This window comes from Pelophylax lessonae (assembly GCF_965119305.1).
Source record: "Pelophylax lessonae genome assembly, chromosome: 10".
Taxonomy (NCBI): domain Eukaryota; kingdom Metazoa; phylum Chordata; class Amphibia; order Anura; family Ranidae; genus Pelophylax; species Pelophylax lessonae.
The window spans coordinates 239,635,657-239,653,952 of NC_138777.1; the positions used below are offsets into that span (position 1 = coordinate 239,635,657).

The 18,296-nt window shown below is 49.5% G+C and overlaps 1 protein-coding gene across 1 annotated transcript in view; it reads right to left on the reverse strand.

Moving 5' to 3' along the window:
* The window catches only part of LOC309565354 (mitochondrial inner membrane m-AAA protease component AFG3L1-like), a gene marked incomplete at its 5' end in the record, with an annotated part of 59,861 nt that overhangs the window by 36,220 nt on the left and 5,345 nt on the right, over positions 1-18,296 (reverse strand). The window contains 5 exons of the mRNA XM_082270269.1: positions 1,315-1,439; positions 4,025-4,084; positions 5,817-5,969; positions 11,217-11,314; positions 15,945-16,014. Of these exons, the coding sequence (XP_082126395.1) occupies positions 1,315-1,439; positions 4,025-4,084; positions 5,817-5,969; positions 11,217-11,314; positions 15,945-16,014 (506 nt within the window). The remainder of the gene's footprint in view (positions 1-1,314; positions 1,440-4,024; positions 4,085-5,816; positions 5,970-11,216; positions 11,315-15,944; positions 16,015-18,296) is intronic.

The following is an 18,296-nucleotide window of genomic DNA, read 5'->3' on the forward strand; positions in this document are numbered from 1 at the left end:
TATTGTAGGGGGGGGGGGGGGTGAAGTGTCGGTATTGTAGGGGGGGTGAAGCGTCGGTATTGTAGGGGGGGGGGGGAAGTGTCGGTATTGTAGGGGGGGGGGGGGGGAAGTGTCGGTATTGTAGGGGGGGGGGGAAGTGTCGGTATTGTAGGGGGGGGTGAAGTGTCAGTATTGTAGGGGGGGTGAAGTGTCGGTATTGTAGGGGGGGTGAAGTGTCGGTATTGTAGGGGGGGGGGTGAAGTGTCAGTATTGTAGGGGGGGTGAAGTGTCGGTATTGTAGGGGGGGTGAAGTGTCGGTATTGTAGGGGGGGGGGGGGAAGTGTCGGTATTGTAGGGGGGGTGAAGTGTCGGTATTATAGGGGGGGTGAAGTGTCAGTATTGTAGGGGGGGTGAAGTGTCAGTATTGTAGGGGGGGTGAAGTGTCGGTATTGTAGGGGGGGGTGAAGTGTCGGTATTGTAGGGGGGGGTGAAGTGTCGGTATTGTAGGGGGGGGGGAAGTGTCGGTATTGTAGGGGGGGGGGGGGAGTGTCGGTATTGTAGGGGGGGGGGGGGGAAGTGTCGGTATTGTAGGGGGGGGGGGGAAGTGTCGGTATTGTAGGGGGGGTGAAGTGTCGGTATTGTAGGGGGGGGTGAAGTGTCAGTATTGTAGGGGGGGTGAAGTGTCGGTATTGTAGGGGGGGGGGGGGAAGTGTCGGTATTGTAGGGGGGGTGAAGTGTCGGTATTGTAGGGGGGGTGAAGTGTCGGTATTGTAGGGGGGGTGAAGTGTCAGTATTGTAGGGGGGGGTGAAGTGTCGGTATTGTAGGGGGGGTGAAGTGTCGGTATTGTAGGGGGGGTGAAGTGTCGGTATTGTAGGGGGGGTGAAGTGTCGGTATTGTAGGGGGGGGTGAAGTGTCGGTATTGTAGGGGGGGTGAAGTGTCGGTATTGTAGGGGGGGTGAAGTGTCGGTATTGTAGGGGGGGGTGAAGTGTCGGTATTGTAGGGGGGGTGAAGTGTCAGTATTGTAGGGGGGGTGAAGTGTCGGTATTGTAGGGGGGGTGAAGTGTCGGTATTGTAGGGGGGGGTGAAGTGTCGGTATTGTAGGGGGGGTGAAGTGTCGGTATTGTAGGGGGGGTGAAGTGTCGGTATTGTAGGGGGGGGGTGAAGTGTCGGTATTGAGGGGGGGGGGTGGAGTGTCGGTATTGAGGGGGGGGGGGGTGAATTGTCGGTATTGTAGGGGGGGGGGGGGGGTGAAGTGTCAGTATTGTAGGGGGGGGGGGTGAAGTGTCGGTATTGAAGGGGTTGGAATATATAAGAAGAGGTATACGGCACTCACCCATCGCTCTCATTGCTGTATACCACCGCCACCCGGTCTGCTTGGTCGATCGCCATTTCTTGCTGTGCGATCTCTAGATTGCGCTCAAAGATATCCACGCTGCCGATGTTAAACCAAACCGGTCTCTGCAGGCGACAGATTAGCGGCCATTATTATACTGAGAGATTATAGATACACATTAACCACTTCACCCATTCCTGACCACCCACCGCCTTTTTACTGCGCCAGGGCGGCTCTCCTGCACAAACCGGCATTGATCTACGTCGGTTGCTCGCAGGAAGCTAGGGGGCGAGCGCACCCCGCCGATAGCGCGCTCCCACCCCCACTCGGCAGCGGGGAAGCCGATGCACGGGTCAGGCGGCTCTGATTGCCTCCTGACACCCGAGAGAGAAGGACGGTCGGATTTTGTAATCACAGCTGACCGTTCTTCTCTCTGGAATGATCACAGAGCTCCTCCTATATAGGATCACATGTCTCTATGATCATTTCACAAGCCACGCCCCCCCCCCCCCCCACAGTTAGAATCACTCCCCTAGGGTCACATTTAACCCCTTGATCACCCACAAGGTTGACCCCTTCCCTGCCAGTGTCATTATTACAGTAACAGTGCATATTTATAGCACTGATTACTGTAGTAATGTCACTGATACCCCCAAAAGTGTCAAAAATGTCAGTTAGGGGTCCGATCTGTCCGCCGAAATGTCGCAGTCCCGATAAAAATTGCCGCCATTACTAGTAAAAAAAAAAAAAAAAACAATAAAAAGGACATAAATCTTTCCCGTAGTTTGTAGACGCGATAACTTTTGTGCAAACCAATCAAAATACGATTATTGGGATTTTTTTTACCAAAAATATGTAGCAGAAAACAAATTGGCCTAAAATGTTAAAAAATGTGATTTTGAAATTTTTGAGGATGTTATATAGCAGAATGTGAAAAATATTGTTTTTGTTTTTTAAATTGTCGCTCTTTTTTTTTTTTTTTTTTTTTTTTATAGTGCAAAAAAAAAAAAAAAAAAAAATCACAGAGGTGATCAAATACCACCAAAAGAAATCTCCATTTGTGGGGGGGAAAAAAAGTAAATTTTGTTTGGATACAGCATCACATGACCGCGCAATATGGCCTGGTCAGGAATGGGGTAAAATCTTCCGGTCTTAAAGCGGTTAAAAATACGCTCATTGAGAATTTTTTTGTCAAAGACATGTAGCTAAATACATTTTGGCCTAAATATATGACAAACATTGAATATATTGGATATTTTTTAACTGTCAAAGAAGAAAATATCAATTTTTTCGCAAAATTTTCGCTCTTTTTTTTTTTATTATTATTATCGCAAAAAATGAAAAGCACAGAGGTGATCAAATACCACCAAAAGAAAGCTCTGTTTGTGGGGAAAAAAAGGACGTCAAATTCGTTTGGGTACGGCGTCGCACGACCGCACAATTGTCAGTTAAAGTCGCGCAGTGCCAAGTTGCAAAAAGTGGCCTGGATGTAAAGCAGGAAAATCCTCCGGTGGTAAAGTGGTTAAGGACCGCCCACGTCCATATCCTGCGGCAGGGCGGCCCTTAAGCGCAAAATAACGTACCTGTATGTGACTGGACACAGCGGGAGCCAATCAGTGGACCCGATGTACTTGTGATCATTCCCGAGGCTGACAGAATGGCGGCCTGTCTATGTAAAGAAGGCAGATCACCGCTCTGTGAGAGGGAAGATGGAGAATTTGTGTCTCTGCTAAGCAGGAACACCGATCTCTGTCTTCCTCCAGTCAAGGCCCTTCCCCCACACAGCTAGCAAGCACTCCTAGGGAACACATTTAACCCTTTGGTCGCCCCTGATGTTATCCCCTTCCCTGCCACTGTCATTAGTACAGTGACAGTGCATTTTTTTTAAGCACTGATCACTGTATTAGTGTCACTGGCCCCCAAAAAGTGTCACTTAGTGTCAGATTTTGTCCGCCACAATGTTGCAGTCCCACCCAAAAAAAATAAATAAAAAAAATAAAAAAATATAAATAACGGAAAAAAAAAATAAATAAAAATATATATATATATATATATAAATATATCTATATATATATATATATATATATATATATATATATATATATATATAATAACAAAAAAAAAAAAAAAATCGCTGATTGCTGCCATTACCGGTACAAAAGTCCATAAATCTACCCCATAGTTTGTAGACGCTATATATATATATATATATATATATATATATATATATATAAAACTTTTGCGCAAACCAATCAATATACGCTTATTAGGACTTTTTTTTCCCCCAGAAACACGCAGCAGAATACAGATTGGGGGAAATTGATGAAAAAATGTAATTTTTTATTGGATGTTTTATAGCAGAAAGTACGTAATTTCGTTTTTCTTTTTTCTTCAAAGTTGTCGCAATTTTTTTGTTTTTAGAGTAAAAAAAAAAACGAAAACAAAAGAAAAAAAAAAAAAAAAGAGATGGCAGAGGTGATCAAATACCACCAAAAGAAATCTCTATTTTTGGCAAAAAAAGGACAAGTTATTTGTGTACATTGGTCGCACGACCGCGCACTTGTCAGATAAAGTAACTCAGTGCCGTATCGCAAAAAATGGCCTGGTCATGAAGGGGGGTAAATCTTCCGGAGCTGAAGTGGTTAAATGTGTTCAACACAGAGATCCAAGGACAGCCAATCACAGCAGACGTCACATCCTGAGCACTCACCTCCCCATTGGCTGTTATCACTCTCACAAACTGCTTGTTCACAATTTCCAGCCGGGTCACCTGAAGGAGAGAAAGCAGAAATGAGGAGACGGGAGAGACCCCCGCTATCACCACAGACCCCCGCTATCACTACAGACCCCCGCTATCACTACAGACCCCCCGCTATCACCACAGACCCCCCGCTATCACCACAGATCCCCCGCTATCACCACAGACCCCCCGCTATCACCACAGACCCCCCGCTATCACCACAGATCCCCCCGCTATCACCACAGACCCCCGCTATCACTACAGACCCCCCGCTATCACTACAGACCCCCCGCTATCACTACAGATGGTAAAATAGTGCACATCTATTATTATTATTATATATATATTAGATCTTGGGATACACAGGGTTGGGTTGGAGGAGGAAGGAATAGAAGAGCGGTGACATCAGCACACTTTATCTCCATTGGGAACTGCAGTACAGACCAAAAGTTTGGACACACCTTCTCATTCAAAGAGTTTTCTTTATTTTTTATGGGTAGTTTTTTCATGCACAACTTCCTGTGAGTGAAGGAAAGTCATGGATGTGTGGGCGGAGCCACACACAGCTACACCAAATTCCAATAATCACACAACGCCTTGGTAAGACCCCCCCCCATATTCTGTAAGGTGATGGGCGTGGTCTAGGGATGGGGGGGGTTACAGAGCGTTTCATCTCACACCGTTATTTATGGTCAGAATATTAAACTTCTCTGTAAAATTGTTCAAGACATCCACAACTTCCTCATTTTGGAGACATCACCACACTTCTGAGTGATCTCATTGGCTGAGGTGATGGGAAGATTCCCCAGCACAGCCACAGCTCAGTACCTGGAGATGGTTGTGGGATTTCCTCCAATCACTTGAACTGAAGAAGCCACGAGGATGAGAACCATCCAATCCAGGACCACTGATAAGGCAGTACAGCCAGCACTCCTGTACTACACCCGGGCCCCTTCAGTTCAAAAGGGGGGCCCAGGCACCTGCTGAGCTGGGGGGCCGCCTGTACTGTCTTATTAAAGCCACCCTTCCTCTTCTGCCCCCCCCCCCCTGCAGCGCTGCCGGCTTCTCTTCCTCCGTCTCCCTCTGGATGCACTGCAGGGGGATTGGTCCTATCACATGTGTCCCTTCCATCTGCTGTCTGCCCCCCGCCCCCCCATCTACCCCTTTCCCCCACACAGCACTGCCGGCTTCTCTTCCTCCGTCTCCCTCTGGCTGCACTGCAGGGGGATTGGTCCTATCACACGTGTCCCTTCCATGCTGTCTGTGCCCCCCCCCCATCAGCCCCTTTCCCCCACAGCGCTGCGGCTTCTCCTCCTCTCCTCTCCCTCCGGCAGCTACTGTGGACACACAGGGAGATGTTCCAGGATAGAGAGTGGGGGAAGGGGGTTGATAAATATGTCATTTGCTGTCCCTTCCTTTCTTGAATGAACCCAGTGAGCGATCGGCTCCAATCACTCCGGTCTCCATTGATCTGCGTTTACTATGCTTCAGTTTGTGAATGAGCAGGAGGTTTCAGAGTCTCCAAATTATGAATCTGGGCTGTTAAGGCTGCAAAGAAAAGGACTGATAAATCTATGTCCTCAGTCACTTTCACCCAGGAGGGGGGGGGGGGGGCCTGTCAGATAGAAATCACAGGGCCCCATACAGCCTAACAGCAGCCCTGATCCCATCCCCCCTGTGATTACCTGCTGGAAGATATTCCATGATGTGGAGACATGAAAACCTTCACAGACATATCCGCGATTCTCCTGGTGTCACTTACCTGTCCCCCCCCCAGGTAAAGCTGCACAAACTCCTTCCAGCTGATCTCCCTTCCATTATCCCTGGAGAAATAAATCACGGTGATCCCGGAGACAACGCCGGCTATGAGGAAAGCGAGGCTGCGAAATTCCTTATCGTCCCACGGGAAGTCGCCCTGCGAGACACAAAATGTCAGTAAAGTGAAATGAGATCCGATGGAAAGAAATTCTGACATAAGAGAGAACCCCGCAAATAAAGGGATTGTCAAAATAAAATGTCATACTTACCGGCTCTGTAATGGGTTTACACAGAGCAGACCGGATCCTCCTCCCCTGGGGTCCTCCCACAGTGCTCCTGGCTCCTCCTCCCTGCTGAGTGACCCCACAGCAAGCCCCTTACTATGGGGGCTCCTAAACCAGTTGTGTGTGTCCATAGACACACAGAGCGCAGCTTGGTCCAGTCCCCCTTTTTCACTGGCTGTGACTGACTCTTACTGCTGTCTGTGAGCCAATGAGGAGGGAGAGAGCCTCTGCTATCATGCACATCGCTGGATGGAGATTGGGCTCAGGTAAGTATTGGAGGGGGGGGGGCTGCATACTGAAGAGAATGCATTAAGGTAAAAAAAAAAACCTTCAGTCTTTAAAGTGATTGTAAAGTTATTATTTATTTTTTAAACATGTTACACTTCCTCCTCTGTGCAGTTGGTTTGCACAGAGCAGCCCGGCTCCTTCTCTTCCCTCCTCCTGGCCCCTCCCTCCTGTTGAGTGCCCCCACAGCAAGCAGCTTCCTATGGGGGCACCCGAGCTAAGCCACAGCTCCCTGTGTCCATTCAGGCATGGAGCTGCGACCCAGCCACACCCCCTCTCTCCCCTGATTGGCTGGCTGACTTTGAATGATAGCACTGGGAGCTAATTGTGCCGCACCGCTGTCTCAGCCAATGAGGAGGGGAGTCCCGGGCAGCTGAGAAACTCCAGCAATATCACTGGATAAAGACGGGCTCAGGTAAGTATTAGGGGGGTGAGGGGGGGGGGGGGCTGCACACAGAAGGTTTTTTTTTTTTTTTTATCTTAATGCATAGAATGCCCCTCCTGCCTTTACAATAGGGATAGACCGATTATCAGCAGAGATGTATAGCAACTAAGTAGAACTACTTCACTACTGTACTAAGTACGGAAAGGCGCTATCTGTACTTTCCTAGAGTAGAATTTTTTTCTCCTACTTCCACTTTTACTTCACTACATTTTTTCAATGATTTCAATACTTCTACTCCAATATTTTATTTTTGTGCTGCATAGTTACTCGTTACTATTATAAAAATTACCACTGCCAGAACAGTAGATGGAAGTTTCATGAAGCTCAAAACATTGTGTATTATCAGCGCATAGGAAAATAAAAGCTACTGTATGTATAAATAAAATAATAAAAAACAATATGATGTTCAAAATTTTGACTTCTTTCTTTAATAACTACATAACACAGTACTTGTACTTTTACTTTCAGTACTTGAGTAGCAAAATTTAAAAAAAAACTACTTGCAATACTTAAGTACAAAAAATGTTGAATACTTTAGTACTTCTACTCAAGTCACTTTTTGATCGAGCACTTCCACTTCTACTCAAGTATGGGTTTCCAGTACTTTATACAACTCTGTCTATCGGATATATCAGTATTGGTTCCTGATATTTTTGTGATGTCATTCTGCTTTCTTAGGCCACCTCCCTCACGTTGGACAGCCTCATCTGGAGTCAGGATTAGTCTCGCAGGAGTGTATCACAGCCATACACAGCAGCCCGGGTGCCAGCCAGCCAGCCAGCCACATCCACAGCCCCTGTACCAGCCAGCCACCCACAGCCCCTGTGCCTGCCAGCCAGCCACCACCACAGGGTGCCAGCAAGCCACCAACAGACAGGGTGCCAGACAGCCAGCCACCCACAGGCACTGTGCCAGCCACCCACCCACCCACCCACTACAGGGTGCCAGACAGCCAGCCACCCACCCACAGGCACTGTACCAGCCAGCCACCCACCACAGGGTGCCAGCCAGCCACCCACCACAGGGTGCCAGCCAGCCAGCCACCCACAGGCACTTTACCAGCCAGCCACCCACAGCCCCTGTGCCAGCCAGCCAGCCACCCACCACAGGGTGCCAGACAGCCAGTCACCCACCACAGGGTGCCAGACAGCCAGCCACCCACCACAGGGTGACAGACAGCCACCCACCCACCACAGGGTGCCAATAACCCACCCACCCACCACAGGGTGCCAGCCAGCCACCCACCACAGGGTGCCAGACAGCCAGCCACCCACCACAGGGTGCCAGACAGCCACCCACCCACCCACCACAGGGTGCCAATAACCCACCCACCCACCCACCACAGGGTGCCAGCCAGCCACCCACCACAGGGTGCCAGACAGCCACCCACCCACCACAGGGTGCCAGACAGCCATCCACCCACCACAGGGTGCCAGACAGCCATCCACCCACCACAGGGTGCCAGACAGCCAGCCACCCACCACAGGGTGCCAGACAGCCAGCCAGCCAGCCACCCACCACAGGGTGCCAATAACCCACCCACCCATCACAGGGTGCCAGACAGCCACCCACCCACCATAGGGTGCCAATTACCCACCTACCCATCACAGGGTGCCAGACAGCCAGCCACCCACCCACCACAGGGTGCCAGACAGCAAGTCACCCACCCACAGGCACTGTATCAGCCAGCCACCCACAGCCCCTGTGCCAGCCAGCCACCCACCCACCACAGGGTGCCAGACAGCCAACCAGCCACCACAGGGTGCCAGACAGCCACCCACAGACCCTGTGCCAGCCAGCCACAGGTACTGTTCAGTTTTTTTTTTAATTGCTTTTAAAAGACCAACGCACAAATACCGTGGGACATAAAATATTGCAACAGTCACCATTTTATTCTCAAGAGTCTCTGCTAAAAATATATATATCCAATGTTTGGGGGTCCTTAGTAATTTTCTAGCAAAAAATAATGATTTTTAACTTGTCAGAAAAAGGCCTGGTCCTTAAGTGGCTGACAATTGCGCGGCCGTGCGACACTGCACCCAAATACAATCGATGTCCTTTTTTCCCCCACAAACAGAGATTTCTCTTGGTGATAATTGATCGCCTCTGCGATTTTTACTTTTTAGCGCTAATAACAAAAAGACCAACAATTTGGAAAAAAAGAAAAAGCAATATATTTTTACTTTCTGCTATAAAATATCCAATAAAAAAAAAAAATCAAAGTTTTTCATCATTTTAGGCCAATTTGTATTCTGCTACGTATTTTTGGTAAAGAAAAACCCAATAAGCATATTTTGATTGGTTTGCACAAAAGTTATCGCATCTAATTTTTATTTTTTACTAGTAATGGCGGAGATCAGGGACTTATGGTGGGACTGCGACATTGCGGCCGACAAATCGGACCCCTGACTGACACTTTTTGGGGATCAGTGACACTAATACAGTGATCAGTGCTAAAAAAAATGCACTGTCACTGTATTAACGACACTGGCAGAGGTTAACATCTGGGGCGATTAAAGGGTTAAATGTGCTCCTAGGGCAGAGGTACTCAACTCCGGTCCTCGGGACCCACTAACAGGCCAGATTTTAAGTATTACCTTGGGGAGATGCAGACTAGAATACTGCAATCACTGAGCAGCAAACGATATCACCTGGGATGTAATTTAGTTATCTTGCAAACCTGGCCTGTTAGCGAGTCCTGAGGAACCACTGTCCTAGGGAGTGCTTTCTAACTGTGTGGGGGAGGTGCTTTGACTGGGGGAAGACAGAGATCCGTGTTTCTGCTTGGATCTCCTTCATCTCCTCTCACAGAATGGCGATCTTCCATGTTTACATAGACCAGGGATCTCCAAACTACGGCCCTCCAACTGTTGCAGAACTACACCTCCCATGAGGCATTGTAAAACTCTGACATTCACAGACATAAATAGACATGATGGGAATTGTAGTTCCTGAACAACTGGGGGGCCATAGTTTGTAAGTTTGGAGACCCCCTGACATAGACCTCTGTTCTGCCTCTCCCTCGAACGATTGCCGGGTGCAGGCAAACATTGGGTCCTCCTCACCTGCTGATTGGCTCCCGCTGTGATTGGACACGAGCGAGTTGCCGGTGGTTGTGCGCACCCCAGACTAGGGGTGCACCGATCCAACTTTTTTTGTCCTGATACCGATATCTGGCATTGTGTATCTGCCAATACCGGTACTGATCCGGAACTAAACACACAAAGCATGCGGCTGCAGTACAGAGCAAAGCCACTGCTTCATGTGTGTGGCTCCTCCATTCACAGGCGGAGTGCATCTGATATCACTCCGCCTGTGAGCCGGACTATACAGGAAGTAGCGGTAAGGGACGGCTGAGCCGGGACTATACAGGAAGTAGCGGTAAGGGACGGCTGAGCCGGGACTATACAGGAAGTAGCGGTAAGGGACGGCTGACCCGGGACTATACAGGAAGTAGCGGTAAGGGACGGCTGACCCGGACCTATACAGGAAGTAGCGGTAAGGGACGGCTGAGCCGGGACTATACAGGAAGTAGCGGTAAGGGACGGCTGAGCCGGGACTATACAGGAAGTAGCGGTAAGGGACGGCTGACCCGGACCTATACAGGAAGTAGCGGTAAGGGACGGCTGACCCGGACCTATACAGGAAGTAGCGGTAAGGGACGGCTGACCCGGACCTATACAGGAAGTAGCGGTAAGGGACGGCTGAGCCGGGACTATACAGGAAGTAGCGGTAAGGGACGGCTGAGCCGGGACTCAGCAGACACCACGGTAGGTTCTGCTGCAACAAAACCGTATCGGCCCGTGGATCTGTTAATGTTACCGATCCCCCGATCAGCTATTGTGGCAGTATCGGCGCCGATATCCGATCCTAATATCGGATCGGTGCATCCCTACCCCAGACCCATTGCATGACATCACGTACAGGAACATGATTTCACACAAGAGGGCCGCCCTGCCCTGATTGGCCCTTTACCCGGATCTGTGATCAGCGGAGTCGGAAGGACACATAATGTGCAGGGGGTGTGCGGGGAGCCCAATCATAGGGGGACTTCAATGGACGACGCCCCCCCGGCAAAGTAATCCCACGCTGTAGCCGTCTGTCAGCTATAGCGTGGGAGGGAACTGGTTAAGCAGTCAGTCAGTTCCACAGGACAGCAGCCATTTACTGGAAGTCATTCCTCTTCTCACCATTAGGGGGCTCCGGCATACACAGCCCGTGTCTCCGGGGGTCATTCTTACCAAACATAGAACACCCATTTGTTCTATATTGAATGAATAAGCAGGGAGAGCGGCCATTAGTCAGAGGCCCATCCCCTTAGTGTACTCACAGCAATACAATAAAATGGGCGTCTTCTCATTCAGCAGACTGTCCTCTGTTATATAAATACCTTTGAAACGCGTTGCCACCACGCAGTTTCTTTCTTTTTTTCATCCTTCTTATTGCTGTTGTCACTCCCTTCCTGCGAGCCGTTCCCTCTGGACTTGTCTGTGGAGAGGAAGGAAGATGGCGGTAAGCCGGGTATACAATAGCACAAACATTTGTATAAAAAATCTTTGTACATTCACTGACTGGATGAATGTCCTGTGAAAGCACTTCAAAATGTTCAGTAATAACGGGCAGGATCTGCTCTGTTTTCTCAGCTTAGAAGAGCGGTGCGAGCTTCATACCTGCACCACTCTTTGTTAAAGTGGAACTTTAGTCAGAAGACGAAGTCCTCATAGAAGACTTTAGGCCGGCCCCTTTTAAAGGTGTATGTACGAAAAATATTAGAAATAAGTGCCTATATGGTGTACAATCCTGGGCCGATCAGTTTAAGATTTACTGCTGCTGAGGGGGGAAGAAAGCAACCAGAATGACATTTACAAAGAACTTCGCCCCCCCCCCCCCCCCTGTACCCAGTCTCGCTGTCACTGATGATTCTTGCTATACTGGTGCCAACAAGGAAAGAGCCCATTCCGGCCCGAAATCTACTCTATAACCCAAGAAAGTCCAACTCCAAACACAAGCCCAGATATGACAAGTCAAAATGTCTTCAGCATGGCTACACCTGGGCCATGCCCCCCCTCCCCCCATGTGTTTCACCTTGCCCACAGGGTTTAATCATGCGTAAGCCGCGTGGGTGGGGTAAAAAACTTTGGGGGTGTGGCCCAAGCTGAGCCATTTTCACTTGTCTTACCAAGGCTTGTTATGACAAGTGAAAATGGCTTCAGCATGGCTACACCTGGGCCAAGACCCCCTCCCCCCATGTATTTCACCTTGCCCACGACCCCCCCCCCCTCCTCCATAAATTTCACCTGGGCCATGCCCCCCCCAAGTGTTTCACCTTGCCCATGCCCCCCCCCCCCCCAATGTATTTCACCTTGCCCATGACCCCCCCTCCTCCATATGTTTCACCTGGGCCATGCCCCCCCAATGTGTTTCACCTTGCCCATGCCCCCCCCCCCCCAAGTGTTTGACCTTGCCCATAACCCCCCCTCCTCCATATGTTTCAACTGGGCCATGCCCCCCCCCCAATGTGTTTCACCTTGCCCATGCCCCCCCCCCCCAAGTGTTTGACCTTGCCCACAGGGCTTACTCATGATCAGAGATGAGCTCGGGCGTGTCCGTACGTGTCCAATCCCACCAGGAAGTCGACACTGCGCACCAATAATCACCGGCAGTGAGACATTTCCTGATCTGTGCAGCAGTGGATCGGGAAATGTCTCACTGCCTGTGATTAGCGGAGTGCAGTGTCGGCTTCCTGGCGGGATCGGGCACGTACGAACACGAACACACCCGAGCTCATCTCTGATCATGAGTAAGCCCTGTAAGTGGAGTAAAAAACTTTGGGGGTGTGGCCCAAGCGGAGCCATTTTCACTTGTCTTACCAAGACTTGTTATGACAAGTGATAATGGCTTCTGCATGGCTACACCTGGGCCATGCCCCCCCCCCCATGTGTTTCACCTTGTCCATGCCCCCCCATGTGTTTCACCTTGCCCACACGGTTTAATCATGAGTAAGCCCTGTGGCTGGGGTAAAACACTTTGGGGGTGTGGCCCAAGCGGAGACATTTTCTCTTTTCTTACCGAGGCTTGTTATGACAAGTGAAAATGGCTTCTGCATGGCTACACCTGGGCCATCCCCCCCATGTATTTCACCTTGCCCATGCCCCCCCCCAATGTGTTTCACCTGGGCCATGCCCCCCCCCCCAATGTGTTTCACCTTGCCCATGCCCCCCCCCCCCAATGTGTTTCACCTTGCCCATGCCCCCCCCCCCCCAATGTGTTTCACCTTGCCCATGACCCCCCCCCCCAGGGGTTTCACCTTGCCCACAGGCAGTGAGACATTTCCTGATATGTGCAGCAGCGGATGGGGAAATGTCTCACTGCCTGTGATTAGCGGAGTGCAGTGTCGGCTTCCTGGCGGGATCGGGCATATAGGAATTTGAACACGCCCGAGCCCATCTCTGATCATGAGTAAGCCCTGTGGGTGGGGTAAAACACTTTGGGGGTGTGGCCCAAGAGGAGCCATTTTCACTTGTCTTACCTGGGCTTGTGTTTGGTGTGCGACAGTCGGAGTTTCTTTGGTTAGAGAGGACAAACTCCGATGCCAGGGAGACACAAAACTTACCAGAAGAGTGTCTTTTCTTACCCCTCCCCCCCTTATATGCTCTTCTTTCTCGCTCATCTGTGAGCCTCAGCACCCTAAAGCTTCTGTCAGCCTTCCTCTCTAACTGAGCCAAGAAATACAATCAAGGCCGGAAATGCACATATTCTAACTACAGAAAGTGACATAGGTGGAGATTTACTAAAACTGGAGCACTTAGAATCTGGTGCAGCTGTGCGTGGCAGCCAATGAGCTTCTAGCTTCAGCTTCTTCCATAAAGCTTTGACAATAAAACCCGAAAGCCGATTGGTTACCATGCAGAGCTGTGCCAGGTTTTGCACTCTCTAGTTTTAGAACCCCCCCCATGGTTTTTGAGACGGAGGAGAGGCGGAGAGTTCTCCATAAAGGAAGTCCCAGCAAGAAGTTTCCAGGCTCTTCCTGGGTACCTCTAGTACGGGGGAGGGTAAATGCAGCAGCTCTCCAATAAGCCGCAATGAGTGTTTGCTTGCTGCCAGCCAAAAAGCATGGGATAGGTGCTAAGAGGATCTACAACATTCATTGGCAGCGCACAGAAGATCACCATAGATAATCCAAGGAGGATGCAGATGTCGTAGTCAGTAAATGGAAGCTTGGTTTATTGATGAGAATCAGAAACATTGTGAGTATATACCACAGCGGGTCCTGATAGAGGCAGCGGCATCCGAGATGGAGGATATCAAATCTTCCGATTACCTCGGTGTGCTGGGGATGGTGGCTATGGGGAAGCCGCGCCGGAGACAGCTGGCGTGAAATTCAGCCGTCACTGCGGGGCACAAAGCCCTTCTGCGGTATCCGGAAGTAGAGCCGCTCACCGAGCAGGAACCAGTGTGGAACGCAAACGTCCCTGTTGCCATGACTACGCGTTACTGCATCCTCCTTGGATCATCGATGGTGTTTTTCTGTGCGCTGCCAATGAATGTTCAATAAAGGAAGTGACTGATCAATAAAGGAAGTGACTGATCAATAAAGGAAGTGACTGATCAATAAAGGAAGTGACTGATCAATAAAGGTAGTGACTGATCAATAAAGGAAGTGACTGATCAATAAAGGAAGTGACTGATCAATAAAGAAAGTGACTGATCAATAAAGAAAGTGACTGATCAATAAAGAAAGTGACTGATCAATAAAGGATGTGACTGATCAATAAAGGAAGTGACTGATCAATAAAGGAAGTGACTGATCAATAAAGGAGGTGACTGTTCAATAAAGGAAGTGACTGATCAATAAAGGTAGTGACTGATCAATGAAGGTAGTGACTGATCAATGAAGGAAGTGACTGATCAATAAAGGAAGTGACTGATCAATAAAGGAAGTGACTGATCAATAAAAGAAGTGACTGATCAATAAAGGATGTGACTGATCAATAAAGGTAGTGACTGATCAATAAAGGAAGTGACTGATCAATAAAAGGTAGTGACTGATCAATAAAAGGTAGTGACTGATCAATAAAAGGTAGTGACTGATCAATGAAGGTAGTGACTGATCAATGAAGGAAGTGACTGATCAATGAAGGTAGTGACTGATCAATAAAGGAAGTGACTGATCAATAAAGGAAGTGACTGATCAATAAAGGAAGTGACTGATCAATAAAGGAAGTGACTGATCAATAAAGGAAGTGACTGATCAATAAAGGAAGTGACTGATCAATAAAGGAAGTGACTGATCAATAAAGGTAGTGACTGATCAATAAAGGAAGTGACTGATCAATAAAGGAAGTGACTGATCAATAAAGGAGGTGACTGTTCAATAAAGGAAGTGACTGATCAATAAAGGTAGTGACTGATCAATGAAGGTAGTGACTGATCAATGAAGGAAGTGACTGATCAATAAAGGAAGTGACTGTTCAATAAAGGTAGTGAGTGTTCAATAAAGGAAGTGACTGATCAATAAAGGAAGTGACTGATCAATAAAGGTAGTGAGTGTTCAATAAAGGAAGTGACTGATCAATAAAGGAAGTGACTGATCAATAAAAGAAGTGACTGATCAATAAAAGGTAGTGACTGATCAATAAAGGTAGTGACTGATCAATAAAGGTAGTGACTGATCAATAAAGGTAGTGACTGATCAATGAAGGAAGTGACTGATCAATAAAGGTAGTGACTGATCAATAAAGGTAGTGACTGATCAATAAAGGAAGTGACTGGTCAATAAAGGAAGTGACTGGTCAATAAAGGAAGTGACTGATCAATAAAGGAAGTGACTGATCAATAAAGGAAGTGACTGTTCTGGACTTCAACAAAATGGCCGCCTCCAGTGAGAAGAAGAAGGAAGAATACTGGAGGCACACAGGGATATTGGCAGCAGAATGATTCCTGTGGAAGGGATGTTCCTTTGTTGAAGAATATGAATTATCAGACCGTCCCCCCCCCCTCCTCCCCTCCCCCCCATGTATCCTCTGATTTCTAATCCCTCCTCCCCTCCCCCCATGTATCCTCTGATTTCTTATCCTCCCGTCACACAGACATTGACGGCTCTCTGTCTGGCACTTACCTCGCAGTGGTTGGGACCCGAGGAAGGATAAAGTTGGAGTCGGTCTCCAGATAACAATCCGCCTAGAAGACTAAAAACAGAGAAAGAGCGACGTGACTCCTCCCACTTCTGAATTCCAAGATAAACCCAACCAATCATAAAACTCCCCCTCCCCCCGCCTCTGACCACAAATCTGTGTAAGAAAGATGTACTTCCCTATTCTCCGCCCTCTCTGGTCATGTGACCTCCCCTGTGTCAGGGAGCGGCGGCTGCAGGGGAGAGGAGGGAGAGCCGACAACAGACGGGCCAATGAGTGATGTCATCGCTCCTCCTCTCCCCTGCAGCCACAGGGGGATCACATGACCGGACCGCAGCACCCTGAGAATAAGTAAGTACACCTTTATTATATTTATTTATTTCAGGTTCTTCTATAGCGCCGTCAATTTACATATACATTCCCATCAGTCCCCAAGGAGCTGACAATCTAATCCTTAACTCACATTCATACACATATCAGGACCAATTACCTCCCAGCAATGTCTATGGAGTGTGGGAGGAAACCGGAGTACCGGAGGAAACCCGCACAGGGAGAACATGCAGACTCCATGCAGGGAGTGTTGTGGTTGGGAATTGAACCAGCGACCCCGGTGCTGCTAGAGGACAATGCTGACCCCAGGGATCGACTGATATCGGTTTTTCGTTGCAGATACGGATATTTTGGTACATTTAAAAAAAAACAAAATGTATTTTTTCTTTTTTTTCTTTGACAGGTACTCTTGTGGAGGATCGGGGGATCTAAAAGACCCCAAACCCCTCCTCTGCACTTAAAAACATTAAAAACCCCAAGTTTGGCTGCTTTTTTTTAAATGAATCTTTATTTAGTTTGACAAGAGAACAAATAATAATAAAACAATAACAACAAAAGTGCAAGGGAAGGGTGACAGCCCAACAATGTCACCCCTCAGGGGGAAGTTTGGCTGCTTTGAATGCTGGAAGTTTGTTGGCTCCGGTGTTCAGTGAGAAAACCATCCCCTCTCACTTCCCTCATCTCCGCTCCTTCCCCTCTCACTTCCCTCATCTCCGCTCCTTCCCCTCTCACTTCCCTCATCTCCGCTCCTTCCCCTCTCACTTCCCTCATCTCCGCTCCTTCCCCTCTCACTTCCCTCATCTCCGCTCCTTCCCCTCTCACTTCCCTCATCTCCGCTCCTTCCCCTCTCACTTCCCTCATCTCCGCTCCTTCCCCTCTCACTTCCCTCATCTCCGCTCCTTCCCCTCTCACTTCCCTCATCTCCGATCCTTCCCCTCTCACTTCCCTCATCTCCGATCCTTCCCCTGTCACTTCCCTCATCTCCGATCCTTCCCCTGTCACTTCCCTCATCTCCGCTCCTTCCTGTCACTTCCCTCATCTCCGCTCCTTCCCCTCTCACTTCCCTCATCTCCGCTCCTTCCCCTCTCACTTCCCTCATCTCCGCTCCTTCCCCTGTCACTTCCCTCATCTCCGCTCCTTCCCCTGTCACTTCCCTCATCCCCGCTCCTTCCCCTGTCACTTCCCTCATCTCCGCTCCTTCCCCTGTCACTTCCCTCATCTCCGCTCCTTCCCCTCTCACTTCCCTCATCTCCGCTCCTTCCCCTCTCACTTCCCTCATCTCCGCTCCTTCCCCTCTCACTTCCCTCATCTCCGCTCCTTCCCCTCTCACTTCCCTCATCTCCGCTCCTTCCCCTCTCACTTCCCTCATCTCCGCTCCTTCCCCTCTCACTTCCCTCATCTCCGCTCCTTCCCCTCTCACTTCCCTCATCTCCGATCCTTCCCCTCTCACTTCCCTCATCTCCGATCCTTCCCCTGTCACTTCCCTCATCTCCGATCCTTCCCCTGTCACTTCCCTCATCTCCGCTCCTTCCTGTCACTTCCCTCATCTCCGCTCCTTCCCCTCTCACTTCCCTCATCTCCGCTCCTTCCCCTCTCACTTCCCTCATCTCCGCTCCTTCCCCTGTCACTTCCCTCATCTCCGCTCCTTCCCCTGTCACTTCCCTCATCTCCGCTCCTTCCCCTGTCACTTCCCTCATCTCCGCTCCTTCCCCTGTCACTTCCCTCATCTCCGCTCCTTCCCCTCTCACTTCCCTCATCTCCGCTCCTTCCCCTGTCACTTCCCTCATCTCTGCTCCTTCCTCTGTCACTTCCCTCATCTCCGCTCCTTCCCCTCTCACTTCCCTCATCTCCGCTCCTTCCCCTCTCACTTCCCTCATCTCCGCTCCTTCCCCTCTCACTTCCCTCATCTCCGATCCTTCCCCTCTCACTTCCCTCATCTCCGCTCCTTCCCCTGTCACTTCCCTCATCTCCGCTCCTTCCCCTGTCACTTCCCTCATCTCCGCTCC